The sequence below is a fragment of the Hypomesus nipponensis genome, chromosome 27 (genome assembly GCF_054491055.1).
Source record: "Hypomesus nipponensis isolate SF chromosome 27, ASM5449105v1, whole genome shotgun sequence".
In the NCBI taxonomy this organism is placed as follows: Eukaryota; Metazoa; Chordata; class Actinopteri; order Osmeriformes; family Osmeridae; genus Hypomesus; species Hypomesus nipponensis.
The window spans coordinates 13,236,679-13,262,027 of record NC_140387.1 but is presented as its reverse complement, the minus strand read 5'-3'; the positions used below and the strand labels follow the sequence as shown (position 1 = coordinate 13,262,027).

The following is a 25,349-nucleotide window of genomic DNA, read 5'->3' as shown; positions in this document are numbered from 1 at the left end:
CATATATGGTGAAAATCCTCAAGTCAATTTAGATCCAATTTAGCTTGGATAAAATCTTGGGAACACATTCCATCTTATCTAAAACCCAGGAGTATAAATTTGGCTTTGGGCAATTCAATACGTAGGGTCCTGTAGAAGTTTCTAGAGTTTACCATTTATTTTGACATGAACTTAAACTACAGGCCCACCTCAGGAAAGACAAAGCCCTGACTGTTCGTTAAATAACAACAATAATCCAACAAGATGTATGATGTAAAACAGATTAATATAGCCCCCTGTATTTTCATTAGGTTTATGTTACATATCAGGGTAAACTTTTCAGGTTTGTGAAAAGTCAACTTTGTACGGTAGAAAAACACTGGAATGAATGTACAATCAATGTGCTGTGCCCTAGTAAGACCTCAATCATCAAATTCGACCAATTGGCTCCATGGTGTTACAGAGAGAAACTAGCCAACTGGGTCCCATGGCACCTCAAAAGGAAATGAATGCCCCTATATTCCCACAAGGAGCAAGTCTCTGTTGACAGGGTGGAGAGGTGAAAGGGTATAGACTGTATACAAAAATGGGGGTGGGGGAAAAGGTGGGGAATCTCGGAAGCAGCCTTTGTCTATGTCTTGTTTGACACTGACAAATGTGTTTGTGAGATCCTGTTTGTTCAGTACTACTCTTTTCTCAAAAAAACATTGTAATCATGTTGTAGGATTAACGTTAAGGGTTTAACTTTGTTGCTGACTTGCCGTTCCAATGTGAAGGGTATTCTTTAAGCAACCTCCTCAGTAGTGTCAAAAATAAGGTATGATGGTGTCGCACTTCTAAGATTCAGTGCTTATGTTATTACATCTAGCTTTGATGGAATTATCTATTTGCTTCTTTCCTTTCATCTTTAAAAATCAGAAAATAAGTGTAATTCCACAAATAGAAATCAGTGTTTGTATTAACAAGCCTCTTGGAGGTCAAAGTCTGGCTTGTGTTAGGCCAAACCACAACACAGAAAATAGAAGCATGGGTATAGAGGGAAAAAGAGCGTGCTTTTGTTCTCCTCCTCTACCTCCACCACCACATCTGTCAAGCACATGGTGGTGGCACGGGAGAGTGAGAGAGTGGGGTGATGGGAGTTGGCGTATCAGTCTTTAAGGTACCACAGTCGCCGCCTTGTGTCTCTGGTCTTGATTAGCTCCCAAGGAGACCTGAGATACAATCAGTCACACAGACACAGTATCCATTTCACACAGTCTCTGTAAACAAGACCAACTATATGCCCTTAGATGAGTATAAACCATCAGATATGGTTGAAAGAATACGGTTGGGTCTCTTTTTGTGCCAACCCTATTGTGGGTTGTGTTGGGTTCTTTTTTTTAAATATATATAATCTAAAATGATGATTCCGAACAGTAGATTTTTCAGACACACTTTTTGCTGCATACATCTATAGCCCAGGAACACATCATGCTGGTCAACACTAGTTGGAGCAGTGTGCCTGCTTCTTCAACACTAGTGGGAAAAATGCCTTCTCTACCCTCTCTCCATCGACTGCCTTTTTGACCTGCTGAGTTTCTTTCGTCCTTCCAACATCTCTGTTTTACATTTTCGCAAAAACCTTGTGTCTCTCACTTCTCAGCAGTGATGGCTTTATCCAAACCAGAGCAGACAAGTCCCCACTTACAGAAGACTTTTATCAGTCTTTCCTTCTGTTCTCAGGACCCACAATGTTTGATGTTGCCTTCTCCCCGTCCCTGTCCCCCCTCCCCAGTCCCTTCAATGAAACATAAACGTAGAGTATGTGCATCGTTTATGGATGGGAAAATGTACAAGAGAACAGTGTTGTTCTCTAGACCCTGGGTTTAATTAATTGGAAATCTAGCCCTTTGACTTTATCTAAACAAGTCCCATCTCAAGCAGACACTGTCGTGCTTGGCTTAAGTTTAAGGAGTACATGTCTTGCCTGTGTGAAATCTATATTATGTACTTGGTTGGCAGTCACGCATCTGTTTTTAGCATCTGCCAAGCCTCCCTCGAAGCCTAATCTAAAGACAGGACTGGAAAGTGGACTGAATAAACAAGATCTGACTGCATTGGTTTCACCTTTCACCTTCTGAGAATAACTAGAGTTTTCCTTAGTTGTTATAGAATTCTACAAGAGGTTTAGCTACTTTATTAGAAACTGGAAACAGTCATATCTGTCTGATGGAAAATCCCCAAATGTTACCAGTATAATGCTGGTGTAGCACAATGCTAGTGAAACTGAATGTAAAAGCATGTAATAACTGGTAGGTCTATTAGTAAATAAACTGGAAGGATAAAGGATAATCGAACCCATATTGGCCATTCTAGAGTTTGAGATGCAGGGATGTGGTCCTCTGTGTCAGCCAGAGGGCATATAAAAGGAAGTGTGCATGTGTGAGTTTGTTCATAAGATTGACAGCAACAATGTAAAGAAGAATGCTTCAATTGTTTCAGTTCTTTTCAGGCCCAAACAACAGATTGAGGATTTATTTCCTGATCCTAATCTTAACCCTTCAATGCAAGATATGTACAAAAATGTACACGACTGGATTAATTGCTTTGACCATAATGACAGTTTTGACATTTGATTAGAAAAATTCAAAGATTTGCTGAATTTTTTTCCAGTTTCGTATCAAATCCATGATGCTCTCCTTTGACTGCCAACTCTGATTTAGGACTCATTGTGTTTTTTGGCTGCCTTGGCGAGCAGCGGAAATTGTGTTTTGCTGTTTTTCTGGATGTTGTGGTACTTGAGGTCTGTTTGCAGATGGTTAAACCATGTTGATTTTGGTTTACTCCAACTCAAACTGCTATTTTTGAATTTCTGTCAAGCCGGCACTGTAGAATGGGCTGCAAAGGCCAAATGCAAATTCATTTAGCTAAATGTTTGTTGGGATGGACGGCAAGCATGATGATAAAATAAAGGTGGTCTTCCAACAACTACTAATTGTATTTCTGAGTTAAATAAGGTAACACACACACATACACTGTGATCTCCTCTGATTGAAGTCACAGCCCAAGAAACATTGTTATTTCTACATTGAAATTGTTATTTGTTATCAGTTGCATAGCATATGGATGTCTGCTATACCCTTTAGTTTAACGGTACAAGGATTCATGACAACAAAAGCTACACTAACACAGAATATTCGGTTTGAACATGAACAATGTTGTAGCATTGCTAATGATACTAATTGCTAATCCTTGGACCCACTCTACATGAACCCGGTGTCCCAAGAGTCACATCCCAGTCAAGTTTGAGTTGAGCTAAACAGGGAAACACGAGGACTACATAAAACGCGAGCAGTAGGCCTGTTTGTACTTTCTATTCAAATCTTCCAAAGCCTGAATGAGTGTGTAAAGTTATCCATGACATTCTTGACAGGCTTTTAAGTTTCCGGAAGCCTTGGACTTTCACCTGGTCAGTTTATGAAAGCTACATGTTAGCCATTATAGAAAATAAATACATTCTAGTTTACTCTTTATTTCCTATATCAGAGGGGGGTCCGGGTCCCCAAAAAAGGGTTTGTAGAATATATGGCGCTTCCCATGGAATAGAGGACCCCAGAGTTCTTTGTGTGAGTCCATAGGATCAACATTGCAAATTATTGATGGTTTCTCCTCACTGTGAAAAGACTTTCATTCTTTGTTACTTACTGATTTGTATGTGGCTTAATGGACCTAGACATTCTTACTTTTTAAGGTAAAATGTAATTCATGAAATGCATGTTTTAGCAATTTCTCACAGTCTACGATCACTGATCTGACTAGTAACAAAAGCTTTCCATGTCTCATTACCTTTTGTGAAAGGTAGGGGCTAAGGAGGAACTGTGTGTGTGTTTTGTGAAAGGAAATGTATAATAATGGAGTTTGGTAAGTTTTTAGCTCCTAAGCCTGTCTCACTAGCAGCTCCTACAGTGGAGACTGTTGTCATACCGGGGCCCTAAAAAGTAAGAGCCCCCTCAGGGCTTCGCTGACACTGAGGCAAATTACTCCTAAGCTTCCTGCCTATGACACAATACTCCCATTAGCTTTTAGTGCATGTGAAAACCCCCTGCCACCCTTCCAAGAATGCTGAAAGAAAAAAAGAAAAAAATTACAAGTTTTAATAAACTACTCAAAACAATGTTAGCTATACAATTCCTCTTTCAGAACTCTGAAAACTCAAATTGATGCGTGGCACACCTCACCAATGCTTTGTCCTGGGAATTCAATTTAGTTTTATTCTTCTTCTGGTTTTCCACTGATTATGCTACAAAAAAAACGGTGTTAGTAAAATGATCTGTGTTTTGTTGTTGTTGTTGTGAAAGTACCCACTTTTGATAAGACTTTACCTGCTGTTGCTCATCTAATCCACCAGATGCTATTTTTGTGCATGTGTAGATCAGTTAAACTCACTCCTCAGGTATGTATACAGGCAACCAGCACAAGCGAATTGCTAGCTTTTTGTTGGCGTAGCTGGCAGTGGTCATACTTGAGGAGTCGGAGGTGGCGGGTTTGATCCCAGGTCTGGGCAGCCATGTGTAGCCTTTCTCAGGTGGTGGAGCGACCATGTCTGTTACACACACATGCACACAAACACACAGGTTAATTCCATGGTTTTTGTGGATTTTGTTTGTGGATATTTCCTCATACTTTTTGGGCTCATTGCCGTGCTACAGGATGTCATGATGTCCAATGAGAAGAGGCATTTAGTGCATAAAATAAAAATGATGCAGTCCGTTCTACTTTTGCTGTCAGCTGTCACATCATAAATGAGGCAGTTCCTGCATCAACCTTGGATGCCAAAGCCTAAAACAATACAATAGTAAGATTTGGATCATGACCACATCCTTTTTGTTCATCATACGTAGTTCGTGGACTGTATCCAGGGCCTTTTTGCTGCCTTCTCATATTGGCTACCGTTTGAAGTTTTGCTTATGTAGACCTATGCATATGGTAGACTTGGACATGTCTTTAGCTACATGCTGGAGAGTGTTTCGGATCAGTTGGGATGTTATTACTTCTTACGTCTTCTTTAATCTAGCAGATTGTTTTCCATGATTGGGCTCACCTTTTTTAGATCGCATGTGCACTTCTGAGTTTCTCACACGATCACCCAGTTAAAACAAAATCAAAAGAGACTGTAGTGATGAGAATCTAGACTAGATATCGGCAGATTAGGTATAACCACATTCATCTGCCAATTTTGAAACAGCGGCTAGTAAATTAAACAAATCTATTCCTAATCTGTAAGTATGGCATCAAAAGGTAATGCAAAACTTAAATGATATGAAAGAAATGACATGATAGAGTTTACACAATCTGGCATAATGTATACTATTAAGGTATAGTAATGAAATTATCAACATCAAAAACTGTGAAAACCATAATTTTCCAAGCATGGCCTCACAAACTTCAGTTATTTGGCCAAATTAGAAAAGTTAGTTTTTGTGGGATTGAATTGACCTATTTTATATTGATGCAAATAATTACATCTTGGATGTGTATGCCTTCTGAACAGGGTTCTAAAATGAGCAAGTAAAGCCTTTGACAGCAGCTGCTGGCAAACAAGCAGTTGCTCAATAAGAAGAGACTTATCAGTCTGCCATTTTGGAATCCTATTATCAGTCAAATGCCTGTCAGCATGTTGCAATAATAAGAGTTTACTACTGAAACGTATTTTTTCCTTTCTAACTGACATGCTCAGTCCAGTATGATTTACAGTTGACCGATTGCTCCTAGCAGATGGAGAGGGATCCCCTCGAGAGTGTAAGTACAGTCCATAAAGCAAACATGAAAGAATTATTGCTCATACACCACTCTGGAGTGAGCAGAGGTCATACTGTGCATAGCTCCATGGAGATGGAACCACTATTAAATGTTGTAGCCCATGTCAGATGAGTGCCAGTTCGACGTCTGTTCAAAGATTCTAACTAAATGAAAAAAGGTTGATATACTCTTTTCTATTTGCTTTACCTCTTGCTTGTAATGTTTTTCAGTAGTCAGGAGATTTACATAGCAGGCTGAAATTTAATGGAGGCAGGGTGTAGTGTGATGGAGCCAGGCTGCTATGGGGCAGGGGTCTGACCAGCTTAGGAGCTTCTGCCATAGTGTGTGTGTGTGTGTGTGTGTTTGTGTCTCTGTCTATATTAGCATGAGCCAGTGTTGCCCCACAACACACCAGTCTCACTTCCAGATGTGTATTGGAAGTGGCGACCTCAGAGGAAGTGTGCTTCACTGGGCCCATCCTTACTGTGTAATAGTTACCCTTCAACACTTGGAAGTGATATAGACCAGAAGGCTGCTCTGCACTACTCACATGGGAGAGACAAGTTACAAATAATGCCCTTTATCTAGGGAAGCTTCGCTCTACTTTAAATATTTCATTCTAACTGCACTTGTAAACAGACACAGAAGTAGTTACTTTGTCGTGTTTTTCTTTGCCATTTGTCAGAATAGTTTGCATGTGTTTTCTCCACACTTGTCTGCACTGACAGTTTGTATTATTTGAGGAGCAACAAAAAGTACTGAGACAAGTTAGTAGCACTCAAAGCCCTGAGGTGGATCGCACTAAAGGAGACCACCATGTGTAAACTATATTTATGTTATTCCATGTCTTCTTGGAGATTGTTGTAAAGTAAATGTTCCTGAATCAAAAAGCAAAGAAGAAGCTTTTCTCTGTGGTCTGACTGCTCACAGATGAAGCTGCAGTAGTCTGCAAAATGTCCCACCCAGCTCCCCGACCCTTTATGCTAGATTGGGCATTATTACAAACATTATATTATCAGATCAGTGTAGCTATAGACAGCAACTGTTCTCTAGGGTGGAAAGTTGAAGCTATGCATGTCAGTGGTTGTAATTTATAGTCCCTAGAAGCTTGACGTGTGCAAGCGAAACGGGCCACCGCAAGCTGACTTTTTGGTAAATGTGTACTTTGTCAACCTTCCAACTTGAGCATTAAAGTCTTTGGGTCCAAAATATGTGTAGCCTATGCCTAGCTGGTGATGTTGAGCTCTGACAAGAGAACTTTGTCCCTGCTTCAACACGGATCGATGTGTTGTTTGATTTCCCTCCAGACATAAATATTAAGAGACTATAACATTACAATGGTAGCCTACTTATAATACTACACAATAGTATGCTATTACTTACTGTTAGATAGCCAACAGGTACATTAACATTTAGTAGCCTAGTCATAAGAAATCCAAAACCTTCTTAAATAGCTAGTCTAGCTTTTAAATTACTGTAGGTTACTTATTTTGCCGTCCGCATCACAGGTTGGCATACTTTGGAGATACCCCATTGGAAATCAGCCATCTCAAATTGCCAATAGCCTGGGTTTTACACCATAGAACTCAAGTGCAACTTAGTTTAACCTAGCTATAGGTTCCAACCAATTAACGTTTTGTGAAAATGTCACCATGTAAAACCAGCCTTAGTCACCACAATGTCCTACAGCAGAACTTGTAGAGTATGGTGAAGTTGACTTAACAAGAACAACCTTCTGAAGTCCACAGAATATTATAAGTCATGGTTGCCATGCTAAAAATATTGCTTTGAGCCTTTGATTCTAGTGGTGCAGTGTTTTATGCCACATGTTATAGCAGCAGAACTGGACAGCCATTCATCCTCTTCAGATCTCCCATACAAATGACGGGATAATGACAGTTCTTCTTCTTAGACATAAACTGAACATTGCCGAAGATGCAAGGTTCTGTGTTTATCCTTAGGAATGACTGTAGTCATAACAAGGTTTCTATATATAAAAGTGTAACAGATCATTAAACCAATGGAGAACATGGAACAGAAAATGTTCATACCCCCACCCCCTTGTGATGTTAAGGAGGTGGAGATATGGATGTTGATGTCAAAAGCAGGGTGGAGTTATGGCTTGAACCTCCAGCTGGAGTTGCTGTAATAAATCATGACTATCAGCCATGGCAACCCCAGAAAAAGAGAAAAATAATCTCTTCCCCAAATGGTTGTTTGGTTTTTGAGGTTCTGAACTGTTCCACAGTTCAGTGAATCGTATGTTACTCCTGCGCATGCAAACAGTAGGCTAAATCAGCAGAGACACTGGCAGAACAGGACCACCTCATGAGGTGCCACAGCATTGCTAATAAGATATATAAATAATTTGGCCCAGTTAAATGAGGGGTAACAACACTGTACAATGTCCTACTGTGTACATTCAAGACAACTTGGATTTGAAATCTAAAATGCATTATTAATAGCCATATACCTTTTTCAAGGCTGAACATTTGAAGAACTATTATTATTCCAGAGCATAAAATAATTTACTAGATTTGAATTGTCTCCATAAAAATAGGTTATCATTATAGAAGGCCTTTATTAAGGTTTCAACCACCCGAGAGGCCAAGTTTCTGGGGTCTGAGGCAAGAATGTTTGCTCCACTGCCTCATAAAACCTCTGGTATGATGCAGAAGATACACTGGAGAGAAGAAAGCAGGAGTTGGATGGAAGAGCACAAGTTTAAAGTGTGGTTCTCCTAACCAGACTAATTTCTTTTCTGCATGTTCATCAGTGTGAGGGAGTAGCAGTTGCCAAGGGGGCTTGAAAACAGTTCGACTGAAGCCTGGAAGATATCCCAATCCTTTCCTGCTTCCTGCCAGAGAGCCTGGAGCTTCTGGAAAGCATCTATGGTTAACAGAGGCAGCACCACAGTCTGTGTGCTTCAACAGACCTATAAAATATACCATACACAGCTAGAGCTGTCAGGTTACATGAATTTAATGGATCCATATTAAGCTACATTGATAGTAAAATATCACTTGAGACAATTCAGAATTTAAGGTCATATAGATCATCAGGTAGTATCTGTTGTCAAGATGCAGAATACTGTTTTGAAAATGTATTTGCCTGGTATGCCTGGATTTAAGTCCCTATGACCATGTATATCATATTTGCCCTATCATTCATGCATCCTCATGCCTGTTATGAGTAAAACCGTAAACATGAAAAAATATCGTCAGTAAACAAAATAAAAGACTGCATTCTTTCACAGGCTGGGAGTTTTTCTTAGCAATTGGGACAATTTTCTTAGCAATTCATTCAGTTGTTAAAGAATGCAGCAGACTAAACCTGGTGGTCAACGAGGTTAGTAGGAATTACATCCGATGTTGTTTTGCCACGACTTGTTATTAACAGGTTAGCTAAGAGGCAAAGCCCCAGGTTCAGAGGTTTAAGACTTTTTAATGTTTAGATTAACTTTAAGACTCCTAGAGGATGTGGAAATGATAAGTATATTGTGTGGGCTTTACATCTGAAAGCAATATGCCATTCATAACTGTTATGCTTGTTAAAGGAAGCTGGGCTTTAGACCAGAGGCCATCTGAAATGTCATTTTTTTCACGTTTTTAACCAGTGCGAGCATAGCAAAAAAAAAAAAAAAGAGAGATTTACTTAACATGGTATTTCCCAGGAGAGCTGGAAATAAGAGCTTCACTCTGGGTTCATTTATTTTCTCTCACTGGCTGTCCAGGACAAATAAACATTGTCAGGAGGGATGACATTAGCCAAAATTCAGGACAATACATTCTGGGTTGAAATTAAATAAACGTATTAATGTGTGATGTGTTTAGCACTTAATGTGTTAGGTTATGAACTTAATAGTTAAATAAAAAATCTTCAAAGTATCTCTGCTTCCTTTGATTAAATGCAACTGCTCCATTTGGTGACCTCAGTCATAAGAGACGAATTTTGCATCTACCACACCATAGATTAATAAACATAGCTTTGACCAGCTTTGTGCCATTTTTGGCAAAAACTAAACAAAATCTCAACTGCAATTTCACCAATTTCGTGTAACGTTTACTGTTCTTCAGTCATCCATGGATGAACATTACTTTTGTTTTCATTGTAGACAAGTTGAGCATGAAGGGAGAGGGAGAGTACACATTTTGTAAGGCAAGATCTGTGCTGATGTAAGAGGTATAAAAAGGAAGAAGAAAGGAAAATCAGCTAATTTCATTTTAACCTGTTTTCACAGGTTCACCATTATTGCCGGTTTTATGACCCACTTTCACCTTCAATTAGATTAAAGCCTGGGTGTCTATAGTGTTGTAAATAAGACCATTACAGAGGCCTTGTGGTGAAGTTGGCTTAAACCGTCTGCACACTAGAATTTTGCCTACGATTTGGTCATCTGAGACACATTTTGAGAATCCTAAAAGATTCCTATAATCCTAGGCCAAAATATGTAGTCTTTGATCGCTAGTTTGACATATTTCCTAACAGCCGATTAATGGCTGTTGGATCAAACATTTTCTCAGATTAAATTCTGGCAGTGTCAGAAGATTTTAGAAACTGTTTTGTTGGTTTTTCCTACAACGATTGTGTCTTTAATTAATGTTGATTGAGTCTTCTTGCATGCGTCCGTGTTTCGCATCTTGACTGTCGTACAGTCTGACATTAATGACAAACGAGATCCTACTGTGTGACATGGCTTACAGTGGGGATCATGTTCGTACCTTCTGACAGTAACAAGTAACAATTGCAAAGGACGGTGTGCAAAATGTGAAATGTGCGCACCTGGCTTTAGTCATTTAATTGTGTCTACAAAGTCTGAACAAATCATTTATGCAGTGTACACAATGCAGTATGTACAGTATACATAGTACAGTATACAAAATGACAACTGTAGTATAAGAGCACAGCCATAGGCATCATACCACAGTAAGTCTGATGTCCTTTCGCACATTGTAATTTATGGCTTTGTGTTTTATCATGATCAAGCTCCATTACATTTTCCATTGGTTTTAAACCTTGGCAGAGTCAAGAACAAGACATGGGAGATATTTCCAGACATTCCCTTCATCTGCCTGGTTAGCGAGTGGAAGACGTGAAGAGTTTCTTCCACAAGCCGGAATGTGTTTACCTGGAACCTCAGTGACCACAATGAATAAATGATGGAATACAATAATTAATTCATCAACAACAGCTAATAATGTAGATTGCTTATGTGGATTAAAATGGGGAAGGGTGTTGTTGATACTAAAGTCTGTGCAAAAAATCTTCACTCCCAGTTACAAGGTCACACTTTCCCATATTACTGATGGATGGTAAAAATTGTGATTCTATTTGTAATGACTGATTGCAGTGAAAAGCAATCTGAAATACACATCAAGTACCATGTAGTAGGTAAATTGGTGTAAACCATGACAGTCTCCTGGGATGGGCAGCGGGGGGTGTTGAAAGAGCTTCAAACAGCAGCTTTTGGTGTGATAACTGGGCCAAGGTGTCAGAAGGCAGCCAGTCATAACACTCATGTTTGTTTGTGTTTTCAGGGACCTGAGGGAACCTCATTGCATGGCAGTGTGTTGTCTGCGCAGACACACACTGGTCCTTTGCTCTTGCTAATGTCCAGTTAGTTGCTCAACGACCATACATCAACACCTAAGATGCTTGCTGATTCACGCTGCATAAAAGAGCTCCCTGGTTTGAGGACACAAACTTGTGGCCATTAGCACAGAAATGAATCGTCCACTTATCAACTCTGGCTGTAAACATGTTTCATAGTTACAAGGAAGGATAGAAATTAAGGTGCAGTCAGTCATAGTTTTGCTATTTGTTGGATAGTGTCTTGTGCCAACACAGTGCTTTATTTTTTCAGCATAAAACTAGAAAATGCTGATGTTCCTGTTCTGCAGTAGACATAACTTAAGCGCTGGGATTATCACAATGAAGGGTTTATATGTGCAAATTGAATTTACTATTTGTGGTGACGTAAAGGGGTCCTTTACTTCTGGGTAACATATCAGGGAGGGTTGGTGGAATCCGGTAGCAACAGTACCGGCTAAACTAATCTCAACAGTACCGGCTAAACTAGAGTCAAAAAGGCGGGTCTAGTCGGGTCGAGGTGAAATGGTACCATGCAGTGGAAAAGCGCCATAATATTTCAAGCAGGTTTAGTAGGAAAACAATTTCAGTAGACGTTTTAAATGTCATGTGTCCTTTACACCCACAAAAATGCCACATTTGGAGAGTTGGACAAATCTCACAAATTGTAAACAAATGCACAATCCTGTACATGCTCCACAAGTACCAAGGTACAGGCCTAGTCCGGTGTGAAAGTGGTCTGAAGTTTCTGGAAGTAAATTCATAATTGATTAGTTCTAATAGGCTCTCATCGATTAGTATTACTTGCTAAAGGTATGAATGCGTGAAGCACTTTACATTGTTTCCACCCCTCTCTACTGTTCCTGCTAGTTATATAAATTTGTTTTGATAATTTTACAAGGCTATAATTATACCCCACCTTGCATTACTCCTTTTGATGCAGCCATGTTTTTCTTTGTACACTGTACTTATAAAGATTTGCCCAAGCTGTTTTAAATTGCCATTCAATGTAATAGACAATTTGCACTAATTGCTGTATGACTAATTTGATTCTAATTACATTTCAAATGCTGTTACATTTACAGATTTCTTATTAGCTTATAAATTTAAGAGGTTTTGACTGCTTACCTTCCTTGCCAGTTGAGGGTTCAGTTAGCTGTGAAGTTCTCATAACTTAATGAGGAATTTGCATGCTGCATATGGGAAGGTTTTATAAAGATCACTCTTGGGATTATGGGTAGTGTAGTTAGTGGGTAATGGACTAAATGTCCGTGTATAATGAAAAATGTTAATGTAAACAGTCAGTTTACACTTTGATCACAGATTACTTTGGTATGGATTGGTCAGCATTAAGGCATGCACCCATATTGACGGAAGATAACAAAACATGTAGGAGGGCATTAGAAGGAAGCCAAACCAACATCAGCCACCTGCAAGTACCGTTCTGAGAGTGCAGCACAACACAAGCTGTAGTAAAGCTGTCTGACTTATTTTGGTCTGAAATTAGGTTATACTCAAAGTTAGCCTCCATTTGTGTTTCTTTAAGTTTGTTAGAAAGATTCAAAATAAATATGGTCTTATGTCATGTAATCCACTCAAACTCCAGAACTGTGTTACTTTATCATATATTTAAAAACAGCAACAAAAACAACTGTAAAATGTAAGCAGCAATGGTTAATTCCTCCCGATGTTTGCAAACCATTTAAAAAATTACATGGAGACATGTATTTCACACATGTACACATTTCAAGGCATTTGGAGCAATACGCTATTTTAAGTTCTTTTTTCACGTCACTGTAATGAAAAATTTATCACGCAGACATTATGGGTTCTTGAGACTTGTTTGTTACCCTTGAGCAAAAAGGCATGCATACCAACCTTCAGACACTTTGGCCTGAGATCACGGTCGTGGAACTCTAATGTGATTAATGTGGAAAATGCCAATTTACAATAACGAAATTAGTTCACTTCATGCTCTTATATTTGAGTATTCTGTTTGCCCACAACGATCTGCTTTTGGCTGTTCAATTTCTTTGAGCAATTTCCTTTTATTCAGCCTTTTTGATTTTATGACTTTGTCAAACCAGCCCTTTCAGAATGGGTCTCCAGCGGGTCACAGAGAGTGTTAACAAGCTCCTACATTTTGAGTTGGACCAAGAAGAGGTTTGCTGTTCAATCTCGGGCTGAAGCCCAGCTAAACCGATGGGGAGCCTGGGAGGAATTTAAGGCAGCTCGCCCCCCTTCTTTGCCTGTCTTGACAAACACTTGGAGTGGCCTGGGTCAGCCTAGCTGTTGCCAGGTGAAATGAATGCCGAAAATGAAGAATACCCAGTGGAAGGGCTGTGTGAATCAGATGCCCTAGGGCTATTTAAGGGTCCTCCTTGGGTGGAGCAAAGAAAATCAGCCAGTGCACGAAAATCAGCGAGTGCACGAAAAAATTAGCCAGGCTCACTCCACACTGGCCCTTTTAAAGGACCCCTTTAGTCAAAACATCAGTCATTGTCTCTCTGCCAGTCTATCTCCCCTCCTCTCCCCATATTTATCTTTTTGTTTCACTGCCCCATTTCACCCCCCGACACACTGTCCTTACTCACTCACTAACAGAATGTATACCTCTTTACACATTTTTTCTTTACTTATTTTTGAAGTGAAGGGGAGGTGGTAATGGTGTCCTTGTTGATTATTACAAGGGATCATTATCAAGATGGCCTTTGTTCTGTTTGGCTTTTTGGTAAGGTCTTTAGATGTCAATGAATTTAGGAAAAGTGTCATGATATAGGTGTCACATACATGAGACCTATAAAGCAGGCAGATGGTCTTGAAACGCAATTTTGGTCACTCATGGGGTGAAAAAAGCTAAACGTTGTCCTGGGTTGAACTTTAAATGCAGATGTCAGAACAATGGGAAAAAAATGTTTTTTAGCAAGCCTCTTCATCACAGGTTGAGAGAAACTGAAGTGTGCTGTTACAGGGAGAAGTTGTTATCACTGAAACATTTATCTCCTCTCTGTCCTCATTTATTACCCAGTGAATATAAATGACTCCTGACTTTCTGTTTTACAACAGGCCTTCATTCATCTTCTCTCCTCCCTTCTGGACACCACAGAACTTTTGGCTGGGGTCAGCTTTCAGACTCCATTATTCGGAGCCTCTGCAAAGCAAATTAGAATCACTTAATCAAGTTGATATTTGACTTGTGGCATTGTGAAACAAGGCGGCCATCATATGAATGTGCCATGCTACAGAGAATATGTGTGACAGGCTGTAGGTCATGCTTTTAGTTGACCTCAACAGCTGAAGCTCTGTATTTTGACAAGTTACACTACTAGTTAGTTATTATAATGAGGACATACACAAGATCTCTCTTATGCTTTTAATACCACAAAGCTGACAGAAAAAGTTGTGAACATCTACCTAAAAGTTGTCAAGCATAACAAGGCTACAGTACTGGCAGTAAGCAAAATGTCTTGTTTATCTCTTTTTTTGGTAACTTGCTGTTGAAAGTCAAGTCCTGGCTGTTTGGCTGGTGTCTGTAACAATGGCAACCTTATATTGTCGTCAGTGTCACTCAGGGTCTGGGGATCTTTAGCTACTAGTCTTGAGTTAGCATGCCGTTCAAGAGCATGCCGTTCAAGATGGTTTGAAAGATTAGAGGTTGTGTTCATGGTGGTGGAGAGGTGTTTTTAGTTGGGCACAATGTGCATTGTACAGTTTTTGTCCTTTTGCGCAACTATACGAAGTAATGTGCATACCTCCATCCCTCAAAAGACGTCCTAAGCGACTCTGCCATTCTTGTCTCGCCTGTTGAACTCTGGGGCTAAGTCAAGTGACATTTGTGTTGTTGTTTTTTCTCCTCCAGATATGCAGATCGCATTAATGCAAGTAACGCAAAACATTTTTTTAAATTAGTAACTGTAATGTGATTGCTGAAGTTATCAACAGTAATGCGTTACATTACTGCGTGACAGACAAATGTAATCTGCTTACAGTAACGCACAAAGTACTTTGTAACGTGTTACCCCCAACACTGTATAAACTGTAACTACATAACCCAACTTAAGATATTTTCCATTCTTTGAGGGTGTCCAAGGAATTGAAAGAATGTGAATGGGAGATGACTGAACAGCCACATATGCATATGGTTCCCTGTTACGCCTGGGACACACTGGCTGCGAAGCACTGCGAAGCGCCTGGAAGATGCCTTTTTTCTTTCGGCGCCCATGTTATCAATTTGGACCGGCCACACAGGCTGCGAAGCGCTGCGAATGCCTGCCACTTGCAGCGATCGTTTCGGCAGCTGGTCGAATTTTTACGCGACACGCTTGCGAATTGGCTGCAGGATGATAAAATACACCATATTAGTTCATATACTGAATACAAAAACATGTTAAGATTTTACGACATTAATTGTAGACTACGGTGAACATTTGTAAAGTTGTAGACTTTATAAAAAAAATAATAATATGACTTTGGAGGCCTACGTAGGCTACCCTGCTTTACCAATATTCACCCTATATAAAACCTAATTACACAATGTTGGTAACGAACGAAGCCGTTCCAAGTGGTTACCCTGATAAAAATGAATGAAAAAATATAGCTGCAAGCAGCAAGGGCGGATTCCTACAAACATTGCGAAACATGAGAAAACATTTTTATTCTTCACAAATTGTCATTGTATAGAAAAATCCATGCTGCAGACTTACCAATGGGCAGGCCCAAACGGTAAACGCGGGTGCAGAATTCCGACGAAAACGATTTTCAAGTAGAACGCATTGGTCTGAAGCAAAATGTTATTACAATTTTCAACTTTACTTCTCTGTTATTAAATCGTTGAAAAGGAAACATTTATCGACCCAAATTACAGCAAGAGACAGGGCCAGGGAGTTTTCGGCCGATCTTTATGAGGATGGATCAATTAACGGAGATTTTCAGTCTGAATAACCGCAGAAAATTCTGAAATGTAATACATGCAAGATCCACAAGGGCCTTTGCTTCAAGCCACAATCAGGAGCCACAATCTCCTGAAATGTTGTGTGTGTCTCGCCAAGCTTGCGCATGTGTCAAGGGACTCAAGCCCCTTGCGTGTTGTGCAGGGGTGCAACTACCCAGTGTCAGAGTGGTATGCAGCAACAATTTTGCGCCCCCCCTCACCCCCCCAAAAAATAAATAAGTGCCGGACATCATCATGTATAGGCTTTAAATAATAAAGGTTTATTTGAAAGTATATCAGTCACTGTAGGCCTACCATAATTATAAATAATTATATATGTGTATATATAGCATAGGTATATTCAGGGATCGACAAATTGTGGCAACCATATTGTGACAAGTGGTAACCTAATCATCACCCCTGGCAACCACATTATTGTAGCCTATTTTTTTCATGTACTTTATTTTCATTACAAATAAATCATCATTGATGGCATTTGAGCATATGCTTTGCGGATGTTTAAATTTGAATTCTGATTTGTTTACGTTGTCCCCACTGTCAGACATAGGCTAATTGTTATATTTCCCACATGCAGGGTTTTGATACAGAAATGCATTTTTCATTTGCAATGGCAAGATTAGCTTAGCCCATAACAAAACATGTTAAATTATTTCGATTTGGCATTAGAACATGTCAGACTTCATCTGTAAGCAACCCCATTTTAGCTCACATTAGCAAACACTAGCTAGTCTGAAAACAGCTGTTTTCTGTTAGCATGAATATTTGCAAGTCTCCAAGTTTGGTAGAAAATCTATGCATGATTGCACACTGTGCATGATTGATGTAAACCAGAGTTATTGCATTATGTTTTCCAGATTCTTGTCATTTATTGTACATGCTACCTTATATTTTCCGGTTTTCAGCTCAGCAACCTCGGTTTTGCATATTCTAAACTAGCCTTAAACCCAAATTTGGCTGCTACATTGCCAGTGTTAGCAAACGCTAGCTAGTCTGTTAACATGAATATTTGCAAGCCTCCAAGCACAAACGTCATACTTTAAATCCTACCTGTTGCCTTTAACCATCCACTTATTTACTACTACTGTTGCATCTCTTGACATGTCATCTCCCTTTCCCTATTTCTTTTTCTATTTTTATCCCCCGACAACTGTTTTGATTTGTCCATCATTTTCCATAGACGGCAACTCAATACTCGTAACTGCTCGCTCAGCGCTCACGGCGCCCCGCTCCCTCTACTAGATGTCAAAATTCTATCTTATGAGATAGGGCGCCTAGCCTAGCGGTTCTAAAATGTTTCATAACCTTGAGGAAATGCAGGAACGCACAACAGCAGCTATAAATAGAAAATACAAAAAAAATATTTAATATTTTTAAATTTATTAATTTTTAATCTTTATTAATTTGGCGCCCCCATGGTGCGGCGCCCCTATGCGCCGCATATAGCGCATACCCACTTTTTGCGCCCCTGTGTGTGTGAGAGAATTTGGAGCACGCACGGTGAGGAGCAGAGGGACAGAGGATTTGGGGGGAAAGCCCTAGCAATTAGCCAAGCATGCATATTTAAAATATTCACAAAAAATCTACTTTTCATCTTACAGTCAACTTATTAGATTTGTGTACTAAACATTCTCAAGATTTCCTTTATTTCAATCATTTTTGTAGATAAAAAGTTGCCTTTGCACATCGTAACATATTGTAGTGTCTTCCACGTGACATACCAAGTTTGGTGTTGATATCTCAAAGATTTGCTGAGATTTAACCCAATTTCCTGTTTGGTTGCTTTGTTGCCGATTTTGATTGGCTGTACCAGACAAATGGTTTTGATAACTTTTGTGAGGCTCAGTCCGGAGATCATCTCTGGCAATTTTGAAGAAAATTTGACAAAAAATGTAGGAGAAGTATAGCCTGGCTGCCAGCCCAACTTCACACCGCCCACAAAAAAATTTGGTCGGGAAGTTGGGTCTGGGGAAGGTCGGTTGGGGAAAAACTATGTGCGAAAAGGAGCTGTTCGGACCAATGAAATTGTCAGGGCGGGCTTTATACGATGATGGACAGATGATCAACAGTAACGTAATCAACCATGTCACCAAAAAGCGCTTGGGTTGAGTTCGTTTTCAACAAACAACATATTACGTTGCTCTGATTGGATGTAGGTCTATAGAATTGAGCAAAAAGGCATTTGTATTACGAGTTTTGTTGAAACACGCCCCATACTCACAGCCCAACGGAGAGTTATCAGACTCATATTCTGACTAAAACTATGAGTATGACAACGTCAGGCTAGGAGAAGTAGGGAAAAAACTTGTTTCCTTAATCTTTATTGTACAGAAAAATCCAATATGGATTATAGGTTATAGGTTCTTGAGGCTTTTTTGTTCCTCATGAGCAATAAGGCATATATACAATTCCTCCTTAATGAGGTTTATGTACCATGTCAGCGTTACATGTGGGAGTCAGGTGGCTGAGCAGTTAGGGAATCGGGCTAGTAATCTATAGGTCGCCAGTTCGATTCCCGGCCGTGCCAAATGACGTTGTGTCCATTGGCAAGGCACTTCACCCTACTTGCCTCGGGGGAATGTCCCTCTACTTACTGTAAATCGCTCTGGATAAGAGCGTCTGCTAAATGACTAAATGTAAATGTACATGTGAAAAGGAAAACACAGAGTAGCTTGGTGACGTCTGGTGTAAACAGCCTTGAGTCAGTCGTAGCCGATCAGGCTACTTGCGGTGTGTCAGCCTATGTGAGTTGCGTAGTGGACTGGATAGGACTTAAATAGTGCTCGCCGCTACCCCCTAATGCTAATCGCTAATTGACTGGCCTACAGCGCATTCCTAACCAGAGACTGCTGGGAAATTTTACTTAAATTAGTGTGGAAGTGCTTTCAACTGGTCAAGCTGCTTTGGCTGCCATGTCTCATTCTGGTTTCCTTTAGACTCAGTTTATATAACAAGCAACTTCTCAATTGTTGGTTGTTCGTTAACCTGTTCCGACACCTTATGTTATAGTCAATTAGCCTATGCTGCACAGCTGCAACAAATTCCTCCCTGCTTATTGTTGTTCTATCAATAATTAGCCAATTATGTTTTTTTCCGTGTTTATCAAACATCTACAGACCATTTATCTAATAACAAAATTACTAGGCTGCACTGGTGCCTTTAACACTGATTATTTTCTAGCCAGGGTTTGTTGAGTCATTCTTTCTTGTAAGACACAAACGACATGCACTTGTTTGCCGATATTGCATGCCAGAGATGTAATATAATTAGTTTTGTCCAAACCCTTTTGTCTTTTGCTGCAGGCAATAGCAGTTCTCATACAACTCCATATCCCTCTTGTCAGACTAAGCCCCTCTTTACAACACAGCTGTATTTGGTTTTTAGACACTGCCTTTTTGGATTGCAGAGCCCTGCACTCCTCTCCCTATTTCCCCTTCATCCCTGTCTCTGTGTGGCTCATATTTCCAGAAATTCAGACCTCCCAATGATATTATTTTAATTTTCTATGATAATTTTTTAAGCTGCTGGTTCTGTATGCGGTTGACATCACCATTTAATAATATAATGATAATGTATGATTATGGTGAAGTCATAAGAAGCCATGTTTTGCATTGTCATCTGGTCTGTTTGACATCTGTCGTGAAAAGCAGAGTAGATTTATGTTCTAATTCTCTTCTCTCTTTTTTTCCCTGTAGCTGAGTCTAGCATTTCCCAACCAATGGAATCAGAAGGTCTGGCAGAAGCCCAAAGTGGAGCTGCACCCACAGCTGAAGGTTAAAATACCCCTGACTCGCTTTCTCATTTGTTTTACCCCCTCTCTGTTCCATAATCATTATTTACAATGACAAACAGAGCCTTGTACACACATCTGCTGTAATTTGTCATCTGCTGTAATTGTTTCTTATCAATCCAACAAACTAACTGATGGATGGACTCCTTTATCTTTCCAATAAGAATAGTGGTTCATGTTAAGTCAGAGTGAGGGAATACAGGCCTCCAGAATTTACCCCATTTAGACTCTAAATGACCTCCCTGTTAAGTTCTGTGAAGACCAGTTTCTTCTCAAGCCTGGTGTCTTTGGTGCTCCTGTTTCCCAAGTATCTCTGTCTCCCTTTTTAACAGAATCCTTAATTTGATTCACAGTCAATTAAAGGGATGGATTATGTTTCCCCCATGGGGAAGTTCTGCAACTAAAAGCCTGCCATGAACAGAGCTAAACCTTCTTTAAGCCAGCCCTCACCCTTCAGCTCGGCCATTGTGTGGTGATGGCCTTTGACTTTAATGATTGTAGACTAAGGAAGCAATTAAGTCAGAATGAAGCATTTGTCATAGTAGTTCCTTCCTCTTTGCCCTCCCCCCATATTTATCTCCCCCCCTTAAAAAAAAGTTACCTTGAAACACATTTCTTCTGTCACATTGCAATATTTACTGAACTGAGTATGTTTTGAAGTGCTGCTCACCATGGAGGGAAATTGAACCCCAGGTTGGAAGAATTGGTCACAGATCTTATCCACAACAAAATATTACTGGAAAATGCCCATACCAAAATGTCTCCACTAGAAACCACACTCCACGCTCAATTTTTAAACAAGGGGCCCCACAGCCTTGCAGTATTAGGATTATTAATAACCACCGGATGAACTGTTTAATAACATGTGTGGCTGAGAACACTTATGTCCAACAGAATATGGCCGTTCAAAACCCTTGCAGATCGTTATCTACATGAGTAACAGCTACTGTAAGTATGGCTGAAGAGTGTAGAGGAATATCACGTGTATAGATCAGATTGTAATTTTAGGAGAAGCAACCACTTTACTTTAGTGGGCCTGGGTAATACCAGCAAAGCTAAATGTGATGGTGCACCATGGACCATGCACCATTTTGTTGGCCATCAGTTGTGAGCCGAGAGGAGCGACACAGATTCGAGTTTCAGAGGAAGCTGCTTTTCATTACATCTATCTCTCAGGGCGAAGCTAATCAATCAAGCCTTGATATACAATATGACTCCATTGCCGCAAGAGCCCCATGTTGGTCACAAAATAGTTTGTCTTTTGACCAGGACTGATGATGACTGTATACCCTTTAGATTACTGAACCAGGCCCAGTTTTTGTGACTTAAGCAGATGAAGATGTATTTAATTATATACTATGTCCCACTGGATCAGGAGTGCAGACATTTTGGATGCAAAGGTATTATGAATTAGTCGTTTTTTAAGTCTGCTCAAGAGCATTTATTGTCGCAGTTAGAGAGGAGTTTGTGTGGAAGTTGAAGAGTTGCGTTTTAAGCTATACTCTCTGAAATGTTCACCTCCTAATGAGCTTTCTGCATATCTCTAAATGGGTTTAGGGGTGTCTGGCGATGGTGCAAGGGTTGTTGACCAATTGTACGCCAGTCTGTCAGTACTTGTAGCTTTGTTTGGTGTCCCCCAATCATTACTGAACACAATAGTGAAACCCATTTGATTATGTGTGCCAGGTGTGGGCTCCATGGAAAAGAAAAAGAGCCAGATTCCAAATGGAGGACAAGGAAGCTTAAATGAACCCCCTAAAATCATGACGTCATTCATCTCCACTGTTCTGAGCACAGTGCTCTGCCATGGTGGGGATGGGCACTCGTTTCCTTGTTTCCATTGCGTAAGCTTTACCACAACTCCAGGCAGATGTTGAGAAAAGGCAGGAGGGAAGTTGTGAAAGGGTGAGTGTGTCTATGCATGTTTAGATTATCTCATACATTGTAATCAGTAAAGGACATGGTGAGGTATGAGGGTCTTTAGGATGAAGGCTACACACTGTAAAATAGTCCTGCTGTCGTTTTCAGTGGGATCCAGATGGAAAACAAAAACTACCTAAAAAGAACGCAAAACGTTCAGTATTCTTTCATATGGAAAGCTTTACGAGATGGTACATTTGGAAATTGCTTTTATTGGGAAAATGCCATTTTTGTTAATCATCCCTTCCTCATATCAGTTCCAAGTTGTGTATAGAAAAGGATAGTGTACAATAATTACCAACAGAAGACAACACAGGATGTTTATAACTGCAAACACCATTTTATTTTTGTACTTTTTTCTGCTATCAACCTTTTGTATGGATGTTTAGTGGAAGTTTAAATGTATAAAGCCTTTCACCAGCTTTTTGAACGGATGCCTTAAGCACAAGAAAACAAGATATCTTCCTGACAGTGTGTATTTATTTGAACCAACAATTTGTGTCAGCCAACAGCCTTTCTGGCCTTGAGGAAGGGGAAAAACTGATTTAGTTTTTTTTCCACTTCCACTTCTATCTGTGAAATCTGTGGATTTCACTTCACCCTCTCCTTGGCCTTATTGATGGCGTCCGCTGTTTTGGATTACAGTTTTAGGCTCATGTTGCAAGTTGTGGTTTGGCAGTCTACGTCAATAAAAGGTCAGTTAGAATTAAATGTTACTCTACTGTCACCATATTGTTTAGCAATTGAGGAGCTAAAGGAATACAAGGAAACGATTCATCCTTGTCCTACAGTATTTATCTTATTTACCGTAAGGTTGGGCGGTATACACATTGAAGCACGGACGGTAAAGGTATACGATATAGTAGTTTTTCTTTAAAAATTCTAGTGTAGTTCGTTTCAATAGAATGCAATCCGCACCAGCTTGAACACAAGGAAATTGAATCTTTTTATTTCCGCCTGGATTTTATTTTGAAAACGCATGCCTGCAGAGGCCTAGAGGTGGTAGGTATCAGCTGGAAGACACAATTGGACCACAACATGAAGCCTTACCTAATTCAAGTCAAAAGTCAAATATAATACCACAATATATTAATATTTTACACGTTTTTCTAAGAGTACATCCAGGCGTTTTCTTTTGAAGACTCCAAAAGGACCCTTGGTAACCAAGGTCAAATACTTAAAATAAAAATTATGGCTGTCGAAGTTAACGCGTTAACACAATCCCACTTTAACGCAATAAAAAAAATTATGCCGTTAACGCAGTTTTCTTTTTTACTCTGGGAATCACCTGTTGTCACATGACTTCGACTGTCGACGGTAGCTGAATGATGGAGAGAGGGCCTTTAGATGGGAAGTTCCATTTAAAAAAGCTGTGTGTGGCTGTGTGTACTGATTGACTGGAAAAAAGATTTGTTCATTTTACTGAACGAGATTCAAAGAACCGAATCAGTAAAATGATCCGAACTGATGACCCATCACTAATGATCTTTTTTCATATATAAGGCGCACTGGACTATAAGGTGCATTAAGCGAAACAAAACAGTCAGATAAGTCAGTCAGTCAAACTTTATTAAACGTGTTCACAATAACTCTCAACATTGTTCAAACGTTAATGAGCGTATTTACAATAACTCCCAACTTTGTTCAGTTGTAACACGTTTAAAAATAACGCTAAATCGAACGTTAGCGTATTCACAATGTAATATTATGGTGAAGCACAGTATGTATTACTCCGCGACACTCCTGACTACGGTAGCCGTAATGCTGCAAGCGGTGCGGCTTTGTAGTTTACCAAAGTCGTATTAAAACATTTTGACAGAGCGCCGTGTACCACACAAAATCGCTTAGAACAACCAGAATTAATCATATATAAAGCGCCCCGGATTATAAGGCGCACTGTAGTTTTTTGAGAAAATTAAAGGCTTTTAAGTGCGCCTTATAGTCCGGAAAATACGGTACTCTTATTAGTATCCAATGACTAGTTCTATTGATTGGTGAAAAGTTATATTGATTATTGAATAATGTAAGTACACAGGAAATCCCAATTTCCTCCACAGTGGCTGAATAAATTGAGCCCAAATGGGTGGCAAATCAAGAGGGCGTGACACCTGTCACTCACAAGTCCACACTCTTGTACAGTACCACCCCCGGCTGTCATTGGTCAAATTTCAGTGTCCGAATAGTGTGCTGAATAATTTAAGCCCAAACCAGAGCCATAGAAAAAAAATTGCAACACTCCCATAGACTTCCATTGTAATCGAAGATCTTGCAAGACCGCAAGGACAAGAGAACGTACCTATCCTGATTGAGATGCGTGTGTGCTTGGCTATTGCGCAAACTCAGCTCATTAAGGCAGCGGTATGACAACAACACTGGCATTATCATCGCAACATTTGATAAACTTTTACTACCTTGTGTTATAAGGTCATGTAATAAATGTAAACAATAACAAGTAGCAGACATAATGCAACACACCAGTTACCAATTGATGTAAAGCAGGATTTGCTATGAAGTTGTTGCTGAAAAGAGGTGTTGTTCCGACCTTAAGTTCATCACAACCGCAAGCTGTAGTATGATGTTGTCGCTAACAGTTATTAGCAATGCTAACGTATCCTACCTGTATCTAGCATCGGTTGAATGTGTGAAGATTTAGTTTATTGGCAATGGGGCTAATGTTATTTCATGTTCCTGACTGTGTTTCAAATAAATAACCTATGTTGTCATGTAAATCTACAATTCAAGATGAATGTTCAGAGCTCGACAATAACGATGGCCCGGGGCCAGTAAAAAGTAACGTCGGGACAGTTAAACTAGCAACTCACTGGCCCGATCGGGCCACTGCAAATTATTGATTGAAAAAAGAATTTGCATTGTAAAAGTTAACATCCTTCATATGTTTTGCTATCTGCTAAATGCACAAATAACTTTGCAGCTCGTGGGGCGCACAGTTGGCAAATCAAGAGTTGAGGAGTGATGAGTGGTTGTCAAATTGTAATTCTTTAATGTCGATACATTTTTTAACAACTGGCGCGAGACAAAAAATTGAAGATGGCAGCAAAGTACAGCTACGAGCTCAAAGGGAAGCAACTTTTTTATGGAACTAAGATGCACTGTGTTGTTTGTCGTATGTTCCCGTCTAAAGCAGACAAAAGTGGATATTTTTACATTTTACAGAGGCACCGACAATTTTCGAAAACAATACCTGACCAGCCATGCTAGCAGTAGCAGACAGCACCTGGTTTGCGTGACAGCTAGCAAGTGGATGGTTGACAATCCATCTTCCAGGCCGTTGACTATGCTGGTCAGGAATTTCAATGTAGATGCCCATCGTGTTATTGCACGACT

At 39.8% G+C, this 25,349-nt stretch overlaps 1 protein-coding gene across 2 annotated transcripts in view; it reads left to right on the top strand.

Annotated features, from left to right (window-relative positions):
• Positions 1-25,349, top strand: part of ror2 (receptor tyrosine kinase-like orphan receptor 2) — a 72,286-nt gene that overhangs the window by 28,826 nt on the left and 18,111 nt on the right. For both annotated transcript variants that reach the window (XM_084694184.1, XM_084694183.1), the window contains exon 2: positions 19,990-20,067. In XM_084694184.1, coding sequence (XP_084550310.1) covers positions 19,990-20,067 — 78 coding nt within the window. The remainder of the gene's footprint in view (positions 1-19,989; positions 20,068-25,349) is intronic.